The following is a 19,380-nucleotide window of genomic DNA, read 5'->3' as shown; positions in this document are numbered from 1 at the left end:
AATTGGTTACGGCAGCCACTCCTTTTCCAGCACCCCAGCCCCTCTCTGAGCCCCTGATCCTCATCCCTCCCTCCCCCTCACCCCACGGCCAGTCCTTGCCAATCCTGCGCTCTGCTTTCATGAGCTTTGTCCCCTCTGCCAGGCCTCTTCATTCTCACTTCCAACTCCAGAAGGAACCCTCATCACCTCATCACATCCTGCCCAGGAGGCTGTAACAGCAACTCCCAAAAGCACGGCCAGATTGATCTCTCGAAAGCAGAGTAACTCTCAATCTCAGCTCCCACGCCCAGGTCACGGACCTTCCAGGGCTCCCTGATACCTCATGAGTTAGCCACTCTTCACCCTGGCTTTCAAGGCCTCAGGCACCTGAGCCCAAACCAGCTTTCCTGCCTGGCCTCTCACGCTCTCACTGCTGAGCCTTTGCTCACGCTGCTCCCTCGCCCTGGAAGGAACACCGTCCTCACCTCCCCACGGCTACATGTGTGAACCCTACCCACCTCTGAGACCAATTCAAGTGGCACCTCGCCGTGCTGTTTCTCCTGCTCGCCCTGCTCCTCAGGACTTGGAAGATTCCAGAACACTGGGTCTGGGTCCTTCCACCTGTTCTGAACATCCGGACCCTTTGCAGTGCCCTCCACAGGGGCCAGGGTGGACCCAGCTCCTCTGCGAATCCCTCACAGGGTCAGACCCCGGACCTCATGCAAGTGGCACACAGTTCCTAGCACCTAACTCCATGCCGGGTGTTAGAGAGAGACACACGAGATAGCCCAGGTCCTTGTCGCCATGGCAGTGTCTCTCCAGTGGGCACGTGGGTGGCCCCAGAAAAAAATATGTTGAATTTAAGTCAATTACATTGAATCTTGGAGTCTGAAGGGAGCTTGGTCTGCCCTCCCACCAGCAGGCAGGCCTGAGAGACGTGTCAATTCTTTTTTTCTGTCCTCATTTCAACTATTTTTCTTTCCCCCAACGACACTGTTCTCTTTCTGCCTTTTGATTTAGCTCTTCATGGAGGGAAAGGCAGAGGGAGCAGGTTGCACCTCTCCCATGTGTCTCGGGGCCCAGGCAACTTCACAAGCCCCCACCCCTGGCTGGTCAGGCCCAGGGAGGCCAGAAATCATCTCTCTGCCACCTCCATCCCCACCGTACTCCCCAGTGAGCACCAATGAGTCTGAGCAGGTGAGACGCTGCCTCCTACCCCTAGTGCCTGCCCTGTCCCTGTGACCCACTGACTGTGCCCACCCAGACTAAGGCTCATACCCACCATGCCCATCTGAGCTGCAGTCAGTTGGAGACAGGGCAGACGGCGTGGGAGTCCCCAAGGGTGCCTGCCATTAAGCTGGGAAGCATCTCAACTTCTCACCAGGAAGAATGCCCTGGTTGCCATGGTTGCAAAGCCTGGCTCTGGGCCAAACTCTCCCTGGGCAGTCCCCACAGACCCCCCCAGTACTCACAGCGCAGCCAGGCGAATCCCTGGGGCATGGTGGTGTGCTGGGTCTCCCAGAGAGCAGAGGTGGTGTCCCCAGCAATGTGTCTATCCACAGAGGCCTGACTGGGGCCTACATGGCCTCGGGTCAGCAAAGGTGGCCCAAAGTCGAGGAAGGACTAGTCACGGAGGAGTGGCCCAGCAGGAGGTGGCAGGTGCTCCTGGGCAGGGCTCACCCTTATCTGCCTGGCTGTGCAGAGGGCAGCCGGGGGGCGGTGGCTGTGAGTCCCATGGCAGCCAAGACCTGGCCTGAAACGGCTGCCTCGGGGTCTTCCTTCCAAGCAGGAGGAGAGAGTCCCCAGCAGGCCCCTCGGAATCTGAGGCTGGGTTGTGCTTTCTCTGATTTCTCTGTCTGCAGCTGCTCAGTGTGAAATCTGGCTCTGGAAAGAGAAAGGAGGAGAGAAACTGATTATGTAAGAGCAGTGCTGCCACTCAGCCATCAGCCACGGGCGCGCAGAGCCTGCTGTGCAGGCTGCACCCACCGCTGGCCGGGACCACCGGGGAAGGCCAGAGGTGCACAGCCCTGCCCTGGTTGCTGGCTACTCGGGGACACAGAAATGACAGAACAACCAAAGGGCAGCCCCAGCCCAGGAGTAAGTTAAAATGACACCAGCTGACAGCCTGGGGCCAAAACAAAAGCAGGACCAAGGAATGAATGAGCTGTGTGGGTTAAATCAAAGGAGCTTCCTGAAGGCGGTAGATCACAGGTAAAGTACATGAACGGCTTGGACCGTGGGGAGGTTAAAAAAAAGCCCAGAATCGGGCTCTGCACCCCTCCATGCCCCAGAGAACACTCTCCTAGCCACCTCCTCACTCAGAAATCTCCCAGAAAGGCTCCCACCACACACCCTAGACCACCAGACCGGGACGGAGAAGCTGAGAAAGTGAGAACTGGGGTCATGGTCACCTTCATGCCACACCACAGAGCCCTAATCCTGGGTGCTATCTGTGGTCCCACCCATCCACTGAAACGGGGGAGATGTGCGGAAGCCAGGAAGGCACAAAGTGGGAGGTACCTAATGGCACAGAAGCCAGAGCCTTCTCTCAGGGGGAGGGGCACAGAGGAAATCACCTAAAAGAATGGGGGTGTAGGGCCTCCCTGGTGGCGCAGTGGTTGAGAGTCCGCCTGCCGATGCAGGGGATACGGGTTCGTGCCCCGGTCTGGGAGGATCCCATATGCCGCGGAGCGGCTGGGCCCGTGAGCCATGGCCGCTGGGCCTGCGCGTCCGGAGCCTGTGCTCCGCGGCGGGAGAGGCCACAGCAGTGAGAGGCCCGCATACCGCAAAAAGAAAAAAAAAAAAAAAAAAAGAATGGGGGTGTCTGTCTCTCTCTCTCTGGTGGGGAAGAGGGAGGGGGAGGAGTTTGAGAATGGCCCCTCCCACCCCACCCCCACTCTACCCAGGCCTTTGGAACAGCCCTTTAGAAGCTCATGCAGAGAAAAGTTGGACAAGTAAAAGTTGGAATATTATTCTACATAATTCAATTGCAAATAGCATTTTCAAAGTCACAGTAGCAAGTAAAAAGTGAAAGTTAGTTTAACAGAAGCACGACTTAAGGATCCTGGAAGGATAAGGGCCTGGGGAGGGTGCACATGAGTGGTGAGGGAAGCGGGTGACAAGGAGCTACACGTTCCTTGGTGGGAAGTCAACAGATAGTGCCTCAAATGAATGAGCAACATGAGCATATATATAACTGAATCAATTTGCTGTATACCTGAAAGTAACACAACATTGTAGATCGACTATACTTCAATCAAAAAAAAAAGTTATGGATGGGGGTGTGTGTGAAGAATTCGGGCCACTTCTGCAGCCAATCTATTACACCTACACAGAGCATTCTTCTCCCCAAAGTAGCCAGGCCTGACCTGAGGCCCAGGGGACAGAGTACTGGACCCCCCGCTCCAGCCTGACAGCTTCCCTGTAAGCAGGGCAGGGCCACGAGGGTCTCAGAGACACTCCATGCAACCTCCACATCCAGAGATGAGGAAACAGGCCTGGGGAGAGGGAGCTGTCCCAAGGCCTCATGCCCAACCCCATCGTCCTCCTGTGAATCAAGCCCCTCTGCCCTTTGAGAATGTGGGGAGGGACATTCCAGCAACTAGCAGTCCTGTAGAGTGAGTCACAGATGCTCAAATTCAGGAGGAGGTGGATGAAAAATGGGGCTGAGTTGAGGCCACAGAAAAAAGAAGATAAACAAAAGCATACATAGGAATGATTTTTTTTCTGGTTAATTCCATTAGCCCAGGGTCTATATTTCTGAATAACATTTCATCCACCACCTCTGTTCAGTGGAAAGAGGATTCTAGACCTGGGGCACATGAATAACACAGGACCCACTCTTGGCCACATCTGAGTAGTAAGTCTCATTCAGAGAGGTGGGCTGAGTCAGACCCTGACTGGCTCCCTCAGCTCCCATATCCCATTCAGTACAAGTCCAATCTGCAAAGGAGGCTCTATTTCTAGCCCCCTTTAATCTGGGCTTGGCCGTGTGACTTGCTCTGACCAGTGGGATGTGCCTATGCCTTCAGCTTGTCCTCTCTTGCTGCTGGGAGAGCTTCATGTCATGTAAACAATTCCGGGCTAGCTTCCTATAGGAGGCCTCAGGCATTTGAGTGGGACCATGCTAAACTAGTCCATCTGGCCCCTGCCAAGTCAGCCCAGAATCCAAGCCACCCCACAGAATCATGAGAAATAATCAGTGTTTGTTTATTTTAAACAACTAAGCTTTGGGGGTAGTCTGTTACACAACAAAAACTAATTGATATAGCCTGAAAGTGCATCATCTCTGCAATTGCTCTGTAAAAAGCCAGGTCAATTCTAACCCAAAGCATCTTCTGGGAGTGGTTCCAGTGGCTTCTCTCCTCTGAATGAAGCTCAGGAAGCCTTGGGGGCAAAGGTGTGCTTTCATTGCCCTAGGGCCCAGCTCAGCATCTTCTATTGGAGGATGAACTTTCTGGAATTCAATACTAATCAAGACTTTTTTCCCCTCTGCCATATTTGATTTATGTTTTGAAACTTTATTATAGCAGTGTTAAACAAACCCAAATAAGGTAGAATAGGATAATGGATCCTCATTATTCAGCTTCAAAAATTATCAATATTCTGTCATTCCTGTTTCACCCATCCTCCATTTTTTTCCCTAGAGTATTTTAAAGCAAATTCCAGACAGGCCATTTTACCAGTATGTAAGGATTTTTAAAAAATATATAATCGCATTACTACTATTGCACATTTCCAAATCAATAATCCCTTATATCACTTAATACAGAATCCATGTTCATATAAACCCACACATATAAACCCACACAACTAATTCACTACAAAAGTACAAAGAACATACAATGGCGAAAGGATAGTCTCTTCAATAAATGGAGTTGGGGGGCTTCCGTGGTGGCGCAGTGGTTGAGAGTCCGCCTGCCGATGCAGGGGACACGGGTTCGTGCCCCGGTCCGGGAGGACCCCACATGCTGCGGAGCGGCTGGGCCCGTGAGCCATGGCTGCTGGGCCTGCGCGTCCGGAGCCTGTGCTCCGCAACGGGAGAGGCCACAACGGTGAGAGGCCCGCGTAGCGCAAAAAAATAAATAAATAAATAAATAAATAAATAAATAAATGGAGTTGGGAAAACTGGACATCCACATGCAAATAAATTAAACTACACCACTATCCCACACCATACACAAAAATCAACTCAAAATGGATCAGAGACTTTAACATAAAACCTGAAACCATAAAACTCCTAGAAGAAAACATAGGCAGTATATTCTTGGGCATCAGTATTAACAATATATTTCCAGATACGTCTCCTCAGGCAAGGGAAACAAAAGCAAAAATAAACAAATGGGACTGTATCAAACTAAAAAGCTTCCTTCCGCACAGCAAGGGAAACCACCAACAAAACAAAGACAACCTACCAAATGGGAGAAGATATTTGTAAATCATATGTCCAATAAGGGATTAATATTCATAATAGATAAAGAACTTATACAATTCAACAACAGCAAAAAAACAAACAATGTGATTAAAAAATGGGCAGAGGGGCTGAATAGACATTTTCCCAAAGAAGACATATGGATAGCCAACAGGCACATCGAAAGATGTTCAATGTCACTAATTATTAGGGAAATACAAATCAAAACCACAGTAAGATACTACCTCACATCTGTTAGAACTGCTATCATCAAATAGGCAAGAAATAACAAGTGTTGGTGAGTATGTGGAGAAAAGGGAACACTCATTCAATGTTAGTGGAACTATAAACTGGTAAAGCCAGAGCGTTACCAGTACAGAGTTTTCTCAAAGAATTAAGAATAGGACTACCATATGACCTAACTATTTCACTTCTGGGTTTTTTTGTTTGTTTGTTTGTTTGTTTGTTTTTGCCACGCCATGTGGCTGTGGGATCTTAGTTCCCTGACCAGGGATTGAACCTGGGCCCATGGCAGAAAGCACAGAGTCCTAACCACTGGACCGCCGGGGAATTCCCAACACTTCTGGGTATTTTTTTTTTTAATATAACTTTTTTTTTTCTTTCTTCCTTCTTTCCTTTCTTTCTTTTTTGGCTGCGTTGGGTCTTCATTGCTGGCTTACGGGCTTTCTCTAGTTGCAGCGAGCGGGGGCTACTCTTCATTGCGGTGCACAGGCTTCTCATTGCAGTGGCTTCTCTTGTTGCAGAGCACGGGCTCTAGGTGTGCAGGCTTCAGTAGCTGTGGCACGCAGGCTCAGTAGTTGTGGCCCGTGGTCTCTACAGCACAGGCTCAGTAGTTGTGGCGCACGGTCTTTGTTGCTCCACGGCATGTGGGATCTTCCCGGACCAGGGCTCAAACCCGTGTCCCCTGCATTAGCAGGCAGATTCTTAACCACTGTGCCACCAGGGAACTCCCCCCAACGTTTCTAGGTATTTAACCAAAGAATATGAAAATACTAATTTGAAAAGAAACATGCACCCCTATGTTCATCATCGCATTATTTTAAATAGCCAAGATATGGAAACAACCTAAGTGCCAATAAATGGATGAATAAATAAAGAAGATGTGGCATATATTAGATATACAATGGAATACTACTCAGCCATTAAAAAGACGAAATCTTGCCATCTGTGACAACACTGATGCACCTTGAGGGTATCATGCTAAGTGAAATAAGTCAGAGAAATGCAATACCATATGATTTTGCTCACGTGGAATATAAAAAACAAACGAACAAACCAAACCAAACAAAAACAAACATGTAGATACAGAGAACAGAGTAGTTACCAGAGCGGAAGGGTGAGAAGGGCAAAATGGGTAACGTATGTTATAACTATATGGTTGGCAACTGTATGGTGATGGATGGAAACTAAATTTTTGGTGGTCAGCAGGCTGTAGTGTATACAGAAGTATAAATATAATGCTGCATACATGAAACATAATATTATACACCAGTTACATCAATTAAAAAATAAATTAAAAAAAAAGAATCCATGTTCAATTTTCCCTGGTTGTTTAAAAAATGTCTTTAAGTTGCTTTGTTTGAATTAAGAGCCCAGTAAGTTGGTCCACTGATTGATGGGTCTCTATGTCTTCTTTCCTCTCTTTTTAAAAAAAATTTTAAGGGACTTTCCTGGCGGTCCAGTGGTTAAGACTTTGCCTTCCAATGCAGGGGATGGGGGTTCGACCCCTGGTAGGGGAGCTAAGAACCCACATGCCTCGCGGCCAAAGAACCAAAGCATAAAACAGAAGCAATATTGTAACAAATTCAATAAAGACTTTAAAAATGGTCCACATCAAAAAAAAAACCTAAAAAAATTAATTAATTAATTAAGATATAACTCACGTGTCATAAAGTTTGCCATTCTGAAGGACACAATTCAGTGGAGATTTTTAGTATATTCACAGAGTTGTGCAACAATTACCATAATCTAATTCCAGAACATTCTCACCAACCTAAAAATAAACTCTGTAGTCATCAGCAATCACTGTTTATTTCCTCTTCCCCCTAGCCCCTGGCAACCACTAATCTGCTTTCTATCTCTATGGATTTGCATATTCTGGACCTTTCATGTAAATAGAATCTTACAATATGTGATCCTTTGTGACCAGCTTCTGTCACTTGGCATAATATTTTCAGGGTTCATTCATCATGTAAATTGAATGTTTGTGCCTCTGCCAAATTCCTGTGTTGAAGCTCTAACCCCCATTGTGATGGTATTTGGAAATGGGGCCTTTGTGAGGTAATTAGGGTTGGATGAGGTCCTGAAGGTGGGGCCCTCATGATAGGATTAGTGCCCTTATAAGAAGAGACAGCAGAGAGCTTGTTCTCTCTCTCTCTCTCTCCATGATCCCATAAAAAGGAGGTCACGTGAGCACACATCCAGAGGGTGGCTGTCTGCAACCCAAGGGGAGAGCACTCACCAGAAACCAACCAAACCAACCACTCCTCCGTGGCTAGTCCTTCCTCGACTTTGGGCCACCTTTGCTGACCCGAGGCCATGTAGGCCCCAGTCAGGCCTCTGTGGATAGACACATTGCTGGGGACACCACCTCTGCTCTCTGGGAGACCCAGCACACCACCAACCCTCATCTTGGACTTCAGCCCCCAGAACTGTGAGAAAATAAATTTCTGTGGTTTAAGCCACCCAGTCTATGGTATATATTCAAGACCCATTTATTCTCTAGTTCTGCCCAGATGGAGACACCCTCCTTGAAAAGGCATTGAATCCTTCCGTTCACTTTAACACCTTGGGCTGAAAACACATGTTCCAAGGTTTCAACTATGAGATCCACATTCTTTTTTTTTTTTTTTTGCTGTACGCGGGCCTCTCACTGCTGTGGCCTCTCCCATTGCGGAGCACAGGCTCCGGACGCGCAGGCCCAGCGGCCATGGCTCACGGGCCCAGCCGCTCCGCGGCACGTGGGATCCTCCCAGACTGGGGCACGAACCCGTGTCCCCTGCATCGGCAGGCGGACTCTCAACCACTGCGCCACCAGGGAAGCCCGAGATCCACATTCTTAAAGCACTAATTCTTAAACCTCATCTAGATTTCTCCCCTTGGATGGGGGGAGATGACCCAAACACAACGAAGAACAGCTCAGGACTGTGGGCTCTGTTCGCCCAGAAGACCTTGCAGCTCCCCTGACCACCAGCTGGAGCCAGGATTAGGGCCCTGAGACGAGGGGCGCCTGCTGGGCTGCCGCCCCCGGCCCCAACTCCTGTCCTCTTCACTAGGCTGGCTGTCCTCTCTAGTTTCCCTGGAGTCTGGGGACTCCAGACGCTCTCCGCTCACACTTCTGTGTCACACCTGCTGCCTCAGCACTGCTGATCCACACCAAGGGGGAACAGCACACAGAACTGCTTTCCAACACACCAACGTTCCACACAAAAGTTATTTTGTAAGCCTGCAGGTTCTTTTTCATCAGAGGACATTCCCAAGGCCATGACTTCCCTCAGCTCTCCACTGCCCTTGCCAGCAGACTGGACATGCGTGGCCGCAGTGCTGAGTTGGGCACACCCCCCTGGCTCCACTCCGGCGCACTCTCCTGGAGAACTGAGGATGGTGCCCTGGCCTCATCAGCTGGATCTGTCCCAAAGCCAGTCCTAGAGTGACAAGAGCCACACCTGCAGGTCTATTCCACTAACCAGCCTCACAGGACCAAGCTGGGCCCACGGACCTTGGTCTGGATTGTGTTGGCTGGTCATTCTTGCCTAGGTTCACAGGCCAACCGCCACTGTCCTTCCTTTCCTGCTCATCACTGCACCAGCGTCTCACTCCTACCTGCTGCCGTCACACGCCTGGCAACCTCTTGTTCCGGGGCCAGCCAAGAGCTGAGACCCCAGCAGGCCCCTAGGTCCCAGCAGGCAAACGCCCCATTAAACTACTGCTGCCTAGCCGTGTTCTCGAGGCTTCAGAGCCGCCGGGAGAGTGCGGAGAGCATAGCAAGCCGCGGCGCCCCAGCCCCGGACCGGGCTCCATGGAGGCGCCAGAACCTCGCCGCACCCCACCCACCCAACACAGGCGACCTCTGCGCCCGCCTGTCCCGCGGACCCAGGTGCACCTCCGGCCACCGGGACCCAGGACGGCGGCGCGGGGCTAGGCTGGCGGCGGGCGCTGGGGTGGGCGGGGACCCGGGCTCCAGCCCGGAGGCCGAGCGGACCGCCAGGCCCACCGCCGTCCCCGCCGCCCGGAAAGCTATGGTATATTATTGTGGCAACCTGAGCAGGCTAAGACATAGCATCTATCAGTACTTCGTTCCTTTTTTTAAAAAAAATAAGGCTGAAACATTTTATTCTCAATTTTCTTTCTTTTTTTTAATAAATTTAAACAGTAAAACAAAAATTCACAAGCTGTCTCCCTGTTCACTCTCTGCCTCCCTCCCCGACCTGTAGTCTTTAGTCTGGCTCCCTTTCCTTCACCCCACTCACACAGGAACAGGATATCCAACTAAGAAAACAAAACCGCTCTAAGTACATGGAGACATGATGAAGGGAGGAGGTGACCTGCGTCCACATTCCAGGTTAAACTGCACAAGTCTGCATTTTCTGGGTTCTAAATAGTTTCCTTTCATTTGTCAAATTGAAAAAAAAAAAAAAAATCCCTGGACCAGGTGCTTCAAAGCTCCCAGGACCGCCAAAGAATGCCTTGAACTCTCAAACTCCTAGTTTATTCCTCCTCCACCCCCCTTCCCCTTTGGTAACCATAAGTTTGTTTTCTATGCCTGTGAGACTGTTTCTGTTTTGTAAATAAGTTCATTTGTATCATGTTTTAGATTCCACATATAAGTGATATATGGTATTTGTCTTTCTCTTCCTGACTTACTTCACTTAGTATGATAATCTCTGGGTCCATCCATGATGCTGCAAATGGCATTATTTCATTCTTTTTATGGCTGAGTAGTATTCCATTACATACATACATACACACATACACACACACACATGTCACATGGCTACTGTATATATAGAAAGAGTATATCTACATATAATAGCTGTATATAGATATCTATATATAATAATTATAAGCGTCATTGTAATCTTTCTTGACATAGTATGCACCTTCTTGCTCCTTGAAAGACTGTTTCCTTCATTTCTTTGTGGTTGAGCAGCTCTGGCTCAGTTGCTGCCATTACCACATCACACTCTGCAGCGGCCACCATCTTACCACCAGGACCAGTACTTCATTCCTTTTTATTGTAATATAATATTCTAATGTATGGATATACTACATTTTCTTTATCCATTCATCAATTGATGGACATTTGGGTTGTTTTCATTTTTGGGCTATTATGAGTTACATTGCTATGAAGATTCGTGTACAAGTTTTTGTGTTGGTGTATGTTTTCAGTTCTCTTCGGGTATATTCCTAGGAATGTGGTTGCTGGGTCATATGGCTACTCTACGTTTAACTTTTTGAGGAACTGCCAGTCTGCTTTCCAAGGCAGCTACACCATTTTATATTCCCATCAGCAATGTACGAGGGTTTTGATTTCTCACCAACACTTGTTATTATCTTTTTCATTACAACCATCCTAGTGGGTATGAAGTGGTATCTCACTGCGGTATTGATTTGCATTTTCCTGATGACTAATGACGTTGAGCATCTTTTCACCTGCTTATAAGCCATCTGTATACCTTCTCTGGAGAAATGTTTATTCAAATACTTTACCTATTTTTTTAAACTGGTTTATCTTTTTATTTTTGAGTTACAAGAGTTCTTTATGTATTCTGGGTACTAGACTCTTTTTTTTAGACTCTTATCAGATGTATGATTTGTAAATATTTTCTCCCGTTCTGTGGGTTGTCTTTTCACTTTCCTGATAGTGTCCCCGATGCACAAAACTTTTTAAGTTTGATGAAGTCCAATTTATTTTTTATTTACTTTTCTATTTTTTGGTCACTTATGCTTTTTGGTGTCATATCTAAGAAACTAGTGTCTAATCCAAGGGCACAAAGATATACATGTGTTTTATTCTAAGAATTTTATAGTTTTACCTCTTGTATTTAGGTCTTTGATCCATTTGGAGTTAATCTTTGTATATGGTGTGAGGCAAGAGCCCAACTTCATTCTTCTGCATGTGGCTATCCAGTTGTCCCAGCACTAGTTTTGTTTTTTTGGTTTTTTTAAAAATAAATTTATTTATTTATTTATTTTTGGCTGCATTGGGTCTTCGTTGCTGCACGCAGGCTTTCTCTAGTTGTGTCAAGAAAGGGCTACTCTTTGTTGTGGTGCCCAGGCTTCTCATTGTGGTGGCTTCTCTTGTTGCGGAGCACAGGCTCTAGGCATGCAGGCTTCAGCAGTTGTGGCTGGAGGGCTCTAGAGTGCAGGCTCAGTGGTTGTGGCACATGGGCTTAGTTGATCTGTGGCATGTGGGAATCTTCCCGGACCAGGGCTCGAACCCATGTCCCCTGCGTTGGCAGGTGGATTCTTAACCACTGAGACACTAGGGAAGTCCTCAGCACCAGTTTTTAAAAAGATTATTCTTTCCCCCAATGAATGGCCTTGGCATCTTTACTGAAAATCAGTTGACCATAAATGCATAAATAGATATGGATTTATTTCTGGACTCTCAATTCTATTCCATTGATCTATATGTATATATTTTTATTTATTTATTTATTTATTTTTGGCCTCGCCACACAGCTTGCCGGATCTTAGTTCCCCAACCAGGGATTGAACCTGGGCCCTGGCAGTGAAAGCGCCAAGTCCTGACCACTGGACCGCCAGGGAAGTCCCTATATGTATATCTTTATGCCAATACCACACTGTCGACTTCTGTAGCTTTCTGGTAAGTTTTGAACTCTTAAGACATTTTAATCTATAATAATTTATTTTTCCCTTTTTGTTTCTGTTGAAGAAACTGGGTCACTTGTCCTGTAGACGTCCCACATTCTGGATTTGGATAATTGCACCCCTGGAATGTCATTTAACATATTTATCTCTGTATTTATAATATTTAGATCAGGAAGCTTCATTGGGCTCAGGTATAATTTCCATAGGAGGTGCTGCATGACATCAGGAGGCACAGAAGTTCTGTTTGTCCCACTTTAATGAGCTAATGTCATGTTCTTGCTCCATGATCCATCCATTACAAAGTTCTCCATCAACATTTTACCTTTCATCAAATACTCATGATTATAGCCTTGATCCAGTAACTTCCTTAGGTGGTGACTTTCTTATTCTATTTTCTCTTCTATATTTATTACTGTGATTCTTTTATAAAGTAGAACTTTCCTTCCTCATCTATTTTCTTATCTTAAAATTTGGTCTGGGTAGAAAAAGCAGGATAAAAGCTTGATTCTTTCCCTTTATTTACCAGCTTTCAGAATGAGTTGTTCCCTAACATCTTCCAAAGGTAATAAATGATGATTTTTCAGTATCACTTTGAATTCATTATTTTTTTAATTTTTAGATTTCAATGCATTGAAGTTACTTTAAAGTCAGGTTCACTGAGGTATAATCGATGTACACTAAAGTTCAGCCTCTTTGATGAGTTTCCACAACTATATACACCAACACATTATTCAAGATATAGAACATTACTATCACCCCAGAAAGGTCCCCTGTATCCTTTAGCGGTCAATCCTCTTCCCCACCCCACACCTCTGGTGATCACTTAATTTCTGTTACTGGGGTTTTATTTTTTCCAGAATATTATATAAATGGCACCATATAATATGTTGCTATTTCTGTCCTGTCTTCTTTCACTTAGAAAATGTGTTGGGGATCCTTCCATGTTGCTAAAGTCTGTCACTGGTCTCTTCCTTTTACTTTTTAAAAAATATTTATTTATTTATTTTTGGCTGCATTGTGTCTTTGTGGCTGTGTGTGGGCTTTCTGTAATCACGGTGACCGGGAACTACCCTTCGTTGCGGTGCGGGGTCTTCTCACTGTGGTGGCTTCTCTTATTGCGGAGCATGGGCCCTAGGTGCACGGGCTTCAGTAGTTGTGGCACACGGGCTCAGTAGCTCCACGGCATGTGGTCCTTCCTGGACCAGGGCTTGAACCCGTGTCCCCTGCATTGGCAGGTGGATTCTTAACCACTGCACCACCAGGGAAGTCCCAGAATTATAAGGTTTTTAAACTTCTTTAGATTGTTATTTGCATCTCTTTTGTGCTGAAAATCTTGTTTCTTAATGACACTTAAGATAATTATTTTCTTTATCCTTTCATATATATAGAAGTTTCAAAATATTTCAATAGTTAACACTGATAACAATAAAACAAGTCTGTGCAGTTTAAGATTTCTTTGTGGTTCTTTCATCTTAGGTTATATTCCCAATGGGAATGTACAGTGAAAAGATCATGTATTTCCAGGACTTCCCTAGTGGCCCAGTGGTTAAGACTCTGCGCTCCCAATGCAGGGGGCCCAGGTTCTATCCCTCGTCAGGGAACTAGATCCCACATGCCACAACTAAAGCTCCTGCGTGCTGCAACTAAAAAGCCTGCATGCCGCAATGAAGATCTCACAAAGCCAAATAAATAAAATAAATAAATATTTTAAAAAAACAAAAGATCATGTATTTCCATTTGTTTCTTATTTTTAGAGATTTGTTTTAAATTCTGTGTTTTAATTATATAAAACACAACATTCCAAAGTAAAAACTATAAAAGCCATGTTCAGAAAGGTCTATCTTTCTCCTCCCCTTATTTCCCCCTCCCTGATAAATATTTTCATTAGTTTTTGGTTTATTCTTACATTGTTTACATTTTAAAATACACGCATATTTTTCATATTTCCTCTTTTTGCCTACAAAAGGTGGCATTTTACACATATTCTTTTGCACCTTGCTTTTTAAAAACTATTTTAAAATAAAACATAGAGGTAACAGAAAACAAATGTATAGTTTAATGAATTATTATAAGATAAACAAACTTTATATCTACCATGAAATCAAGGAATGGAACCCAGTCAGCCAGCCTAAAAGGTCCTCCATGAGCCCCATCTCAACTATAGCTCGCCAAAAAAGTAACCAGCATCCTAATTATTACAGCAATCACTTTGTTGGCTTTCTTTCTGGTTTTATCAACCAAGTGTGCCTCCCTAGACAAGTATAGTTTAGTTTTCAGCCTTGCCCATTTTTAAAATTTCATATCTTTTAAGCCTCTTTTAATCTACAATCTACAGGATTTCTCCTCCATCCCTTTCTTTTACAATTCATCTGTTAAAGAACCCAGGATATGTGTCCCAGAGAGTGCTCCCAGTCTGCACTCACTGTGCAATTCAACACGTTCCTCTGTTCTCTGCTTTTGCACACTGGGGGTTGGATCAGACTCAAGCATAAATCCTTTGTCACGACTACACATGGTGCTGGGTTCTCCCAACAGGAGGTAATGTCTGGTTTTCACTCTTTTCTGATGTTGATAGCTACCAATGCTTAATGCCTAGACCCATTAATTCATCAAGGTTGCTAAGTGTGATATTCTCACTCACATGGCTATCTGATCAAGCCTTTTCCCATGCATGAGGCAAGCAGAGTCAGTAGCAGGTCAGCAGCTTTGCCAAGATATCTGATATGAATGACATAGTGTACTTTCCTCCCACGTCTGACCTCTCTATGAAATCAGAAAGTCTCCAGGCCTGTGTGATTTGTTTTCAAATGCCTGCCTCTCAGAAAAAGATTGGCTGGCATCAAGACATGCACTGCCTTTACCCTTGTAAACCAAAGCTACCTGAATGATTTTATCAACTGAGACTCACTCCTGGGTCCACAGACCAAATGCCTGTAGCAGGCAGTACACTTCTGACAGGTGCTGCATGTATGTGATCAGTGTTAGCATGTCTGGGAGGCTTGGCACCTACACCAGATCCCTAGGGCATCTCCCAAGCTGGAGTATTGACTTAGGTGAAGCAAAACATAAAAACCTGGACTTCCCTGGTGGCGCAGTGGTTAAGAATCCACCTGCCACACCATTATAATGCAATTATACTCCAATAAAGATGTTTAAAAAAAAAAAGAATCCTCCTGCCAACGCAGGGGACATGGGTTCGATCCTTCCTCGGGGAAGATCCCACATGGAGCAACTAAGCCCGTGCGCCACAACTACTGAGCCTGCGCTCTAAAGCCTGTGAGCCACAACTAGAGCCTGTGTACCTAGAACCCGTGCTTCACAACAAGAGAAACCACCGCAATGAGAAGCCCGCGCACCAAAACAAAGAGTAGCCCCTGCTTACCGCAACTAGAGAAAGCCCGCACGCAACAATGAAGACCCAACACAGCCAAAAAATTAATTAATTAACTAATTTTAAAAAAGAAAAACATAAAAGCCTGCCCAGTGCTGCAGACGACAGAAGCACTGAAACAGGAAGATGCATTACTCAACGTTTCCTTAGGACCAGGTGTCTAGCACGGAGCTATTTGGGCCATATGTACATGTTTGAGGTATATTTCTCTATAGTCACTCACCTTTTTACTGAAATTTATTTGTAAAGAAAACTTCATAACACTTACATTGAGAGGAAAACAATTCTAACTTGCCAAAATGAGAAGGTAACATCAAGGAAAGCAAAATAATGTAAATTCGAGTGAGAAAGCATTGCCTGCTGAACTAGGGATCTGCTCTCTCTTTTTGGAAAAGGGAGACTAGCAAGGGTTAGAGAGGTGTTTGAAATATATCAGCACCAGACTGAGTCTTTCTCCTAGAGCAGTCAATCTCAGCTGGGAGGTGGATTTTGTCCCCCAGGTGACATCTGGCAATGCCTAGAGATATCTTTGGTTGTCAAAACTGGGGATGGTGGTGCTACTGGCATCTAGTGGGTGGAGGTCAGGATGCCGTAAACATTCTACCCTGCACAGGGCAGCCACCCCACAGCAAAGAATTTTTTGGCCCTCAAATGTCAGCAGTGCTGAGGCTGAGAAACCCTTCCCTAGAGAAGTAAGAAGGATTGAAAAAGAACTGAAAAGAAATTTCCTCACTTTGGGATTCAATATTATTTAATGCAGGATCCAAGTACCAGTACCATGTTACACCATCCAACATTAACTAATGGCACACAATCCACACTTAGAGAAAAAAGCTGTTTAAATGATGAGATGTCTTGGAACGAAAGCACCAGTGCTAAAAGAACAATGTTATCAGAAAGCTCATCTCGGAGAAGTCCACAGACCCAGCGGCAGTACTAGTTCATGCTGTGTTGCATGCTGTTCTTACAGTCAACATTTATTAAGCACCTACTATGTGCAGCCACTGTGCTGGGAACTGGTAAGGTGTGATTCCAGTAAGAGGTATACAGGCCAGTGGGGGAGGCAAGGAGGTAAATAAATGAGTAGAAAACAGTATCACGGGAGTGTGTGCAGCTAAAGGGAAGATGAGAAAATACCCACTGGGGATGGTGGCAGGGGGTTGCCAGGGAAGGTGATGATTGCAGTTCTTAGCACTCCCAAGAAGCTCCCTCTAGTTAGAAGCAGAGCTAATTCAAATGCAATTCATGGCTTCTGACTTCTGGCTTCTGTCAGAGTGCATGAATCCAAACACTTCTAACACTAATTGTATGGATTAAGATGTGTAAATACTCTAAAATAATTTTAAAGAAAAAAAAAAGCAGTACGGTTGGAATATCCATTGCATTGCTGTTTACACTTGAAGAAAGAAAACTGGAAACAACTTAAATGCCAAACCACAGGAAAGCAGTTACCATAATCTGAGAACTAATTGCTGTTTATTGAGTCCTGACCGTGTGCCAATGGGTATATATCCAGTGTAGCACAATGATTATACCTTTTTCTCCTTGTAGCGACTGCGAGAATTAATCCTCCCATTCCCGGGGGAAACGTCAGACTCAGAGAAGACATGGAAAGGGAGTCTTTTCAACCAATGCTGCAGAAACTACTGGAAATCCTTACTTAAAAAAAATAATTACGCATAACCCTTACCTCACACCATGCATAAAAATAACTTGAAATGGATCATAGACATAATTGCAAAACCTAAAACTATAAAAATTCTAGGAGAAAATATTTGTGGTTTTGAGTTGGGTAAAATTTTCTTATATTTGACACCAAAAGCACAAACCATTAAAAAAAAATGGTGTTGGGGGGAGAAACAATAGGAATAAGTTAGAATAATACTGTTATCAGAGTATTTGTTTTTATAGTTATCATCTATTTTTGGCAAGTGATATGGATCTCCTGTTTATGGTAGTGATATAATGTTTCCTTTTTATTTTTTATTTATTTTTTTTTTTATTTATTATTTTTGACTGTGTTGGGTCTTCGTTTCTGTGCGAGGGCTTTCTCTATTTGCGGCGAGCGGGGGCCACTCTTCATCGCGGTGCGCGGGCCTCTCACTGTCGCGGCCTCTCTTGTTGCGGAGCACAGGCTCCGGACGCGCAAGCTCAGTAGTTGTGGTGCACGGACCTAGTGGCTCTGCGGCATGTGGGATCTTCCCAGACCAGGGCTCGAACCCGTGTTCCAATGTTTCCTTTTTAAATAAATGTGACTAGGTTTCCAAAATGTGAATGACCCTAAGGAAAAAATGTGCAGGTAAGATATGTACAGACTCTGAAGCTAGAACCCTTGAGTTCAAATTCTGGCTCCACCTTGCCTTGGGAGAGGTCAGCATTCTCTTCTTGCCTCAGGTTCCTCATCTGTAAAATGGCCTTGATACAAAATTCTGACCTCAAAGCGTTATGGGAGTATTTACCGAGTTTCTATATATGGAAAACTTAGAACATGGGATGGTATGCAGTATTTACTATTTTTAGTATTCACTATTATAAATTGCAGTAAAGATGGGTTTTGGAAAACTTAAGCTTTCTCTTTTTTATTTTTTCAAAGCACAGGCTTTTATTAAGTGGTAATTTTACAGTTTTAACTTTAAAGGCAACTAATCCACCCCCACTCTCCAAATACATTCCAAGACCAGTGAACTTCTCTCTTTTATTTCTGAATGATTTCCTTTATTGCTGTTGCTTTTGTACCATCAATAGAGATCTGTGAGCAAAATACTTGACTGTGAAAGAAAGAAACAAACACAGTGTGGAACTAGTCACGTGGGACCCCTGAACACTCTGAACAGCTCCTGCTTCAAGAAAGTTGCTGATGTCCTTCTGAAGGACTCCAACCTCTGACCTTCAACTTCTGACCTCCAACAAGCAAGGAGACTCAAGAGTAGAAGAACAGAGTGTGGAGGGTCCATACTTTTGCTCTTCTCAGAAAAAAGGGACAGTGGACAAAGGGACTCCAGCAGACCTTTTTGCCTGAAAGATTCCTTGGAGCAACACGATAAAAAAGAAAACAAAAATGAGTGAAGCAGAAGTCAGTAGCTGAAGGGACTTTAGCTCGACAGCTCTGTGGATGGAAACCTCTGCAGAGAGTTATCCTCTCTATGCATCAAAGAAAATAACTACCACCAAGAAAGTAACCAAGTTCATGAGGATACAAAGCAACTGGAACTCTTACACATCGCTCTTGGGAGCATACAATCATTTTGGAAGACTGTTTGGCAATTCTAATAAAGCGAAATATACACCTGTTCTATGAAGCAGCAATCCTACTCCTAGTATTAACCTAGAAAAATCAAGATCTATGTCCACAAAAGAACAAACAAGAATGAGCATTGCTACTATATTCATGCTACGAATAATATGCAGTTCCAAAAGCTGAAAACAATCCAAATGTTCATCAATAGAAGAATGGATATACAAACTGTGGTATAATCACACAGCAGAAGACTACTCAGCAAGAAAAAGGAACAAACTGGTGATCCATGCAACAACATGGATGAATCTCAAAAACATTTTGAGCAAAAGAGGCCAGACATGAAAGAGCACATGCTACGTAATTCCATTTACTCGAATACAAGGACAGGCAAAAACCTAATCTACAGTTACAGAAATCAGAACAGTGATTGTCTAGGGTGGGTGGTAGTGGTAGGAACTGACTAGAAAGGGGCATGAGCAAATCCATAGTGATGGAAATATCCTTGTT

General features: G+C 45.0%; 1 protein-coding gene across 1 annotated transcript in view; it reads right to left on the bottom strand.

Moving 5' to 3' along the window:
* Positions 1-19,380, bottom strand: part of IL34 (interleukin 34) — a 66,929-nt gene that overhangs the window by 10,247 nt on the left and 37,302 nt on the right. The window contains exon 3 of the mRNA XM_081217382.1: positions 1,452-1,863. Coding sequence (XP_081073508.1) covers positions 1,452-1,479 — 28 coding nt within the window. The 5' untranslated portion in view covers positions 1,480-1,863. The remainder of the gene's footprint in view (positions 1-1,451; positions 1,864-19,380) is intronic.

This window comes from Mesoplodon bidens (genome assembly GCF_964165515.1).
Source record: "Mesoplodon bidens genome assembly, chromosome: 18".
Classification (NCBI taxonomy): domain Eukaryota; kingdom Metazoa; phylum Chordata; class Mammalia; order Artiodactyla; family Ziphiidae; genus Mesoplodon; species Mesoplodon bidens.
The sequence above is the reverse complement of the archived record's forward strand: the minus strand, read 5'-3'. Positions and strand labels throughout refer to the sequence as shown.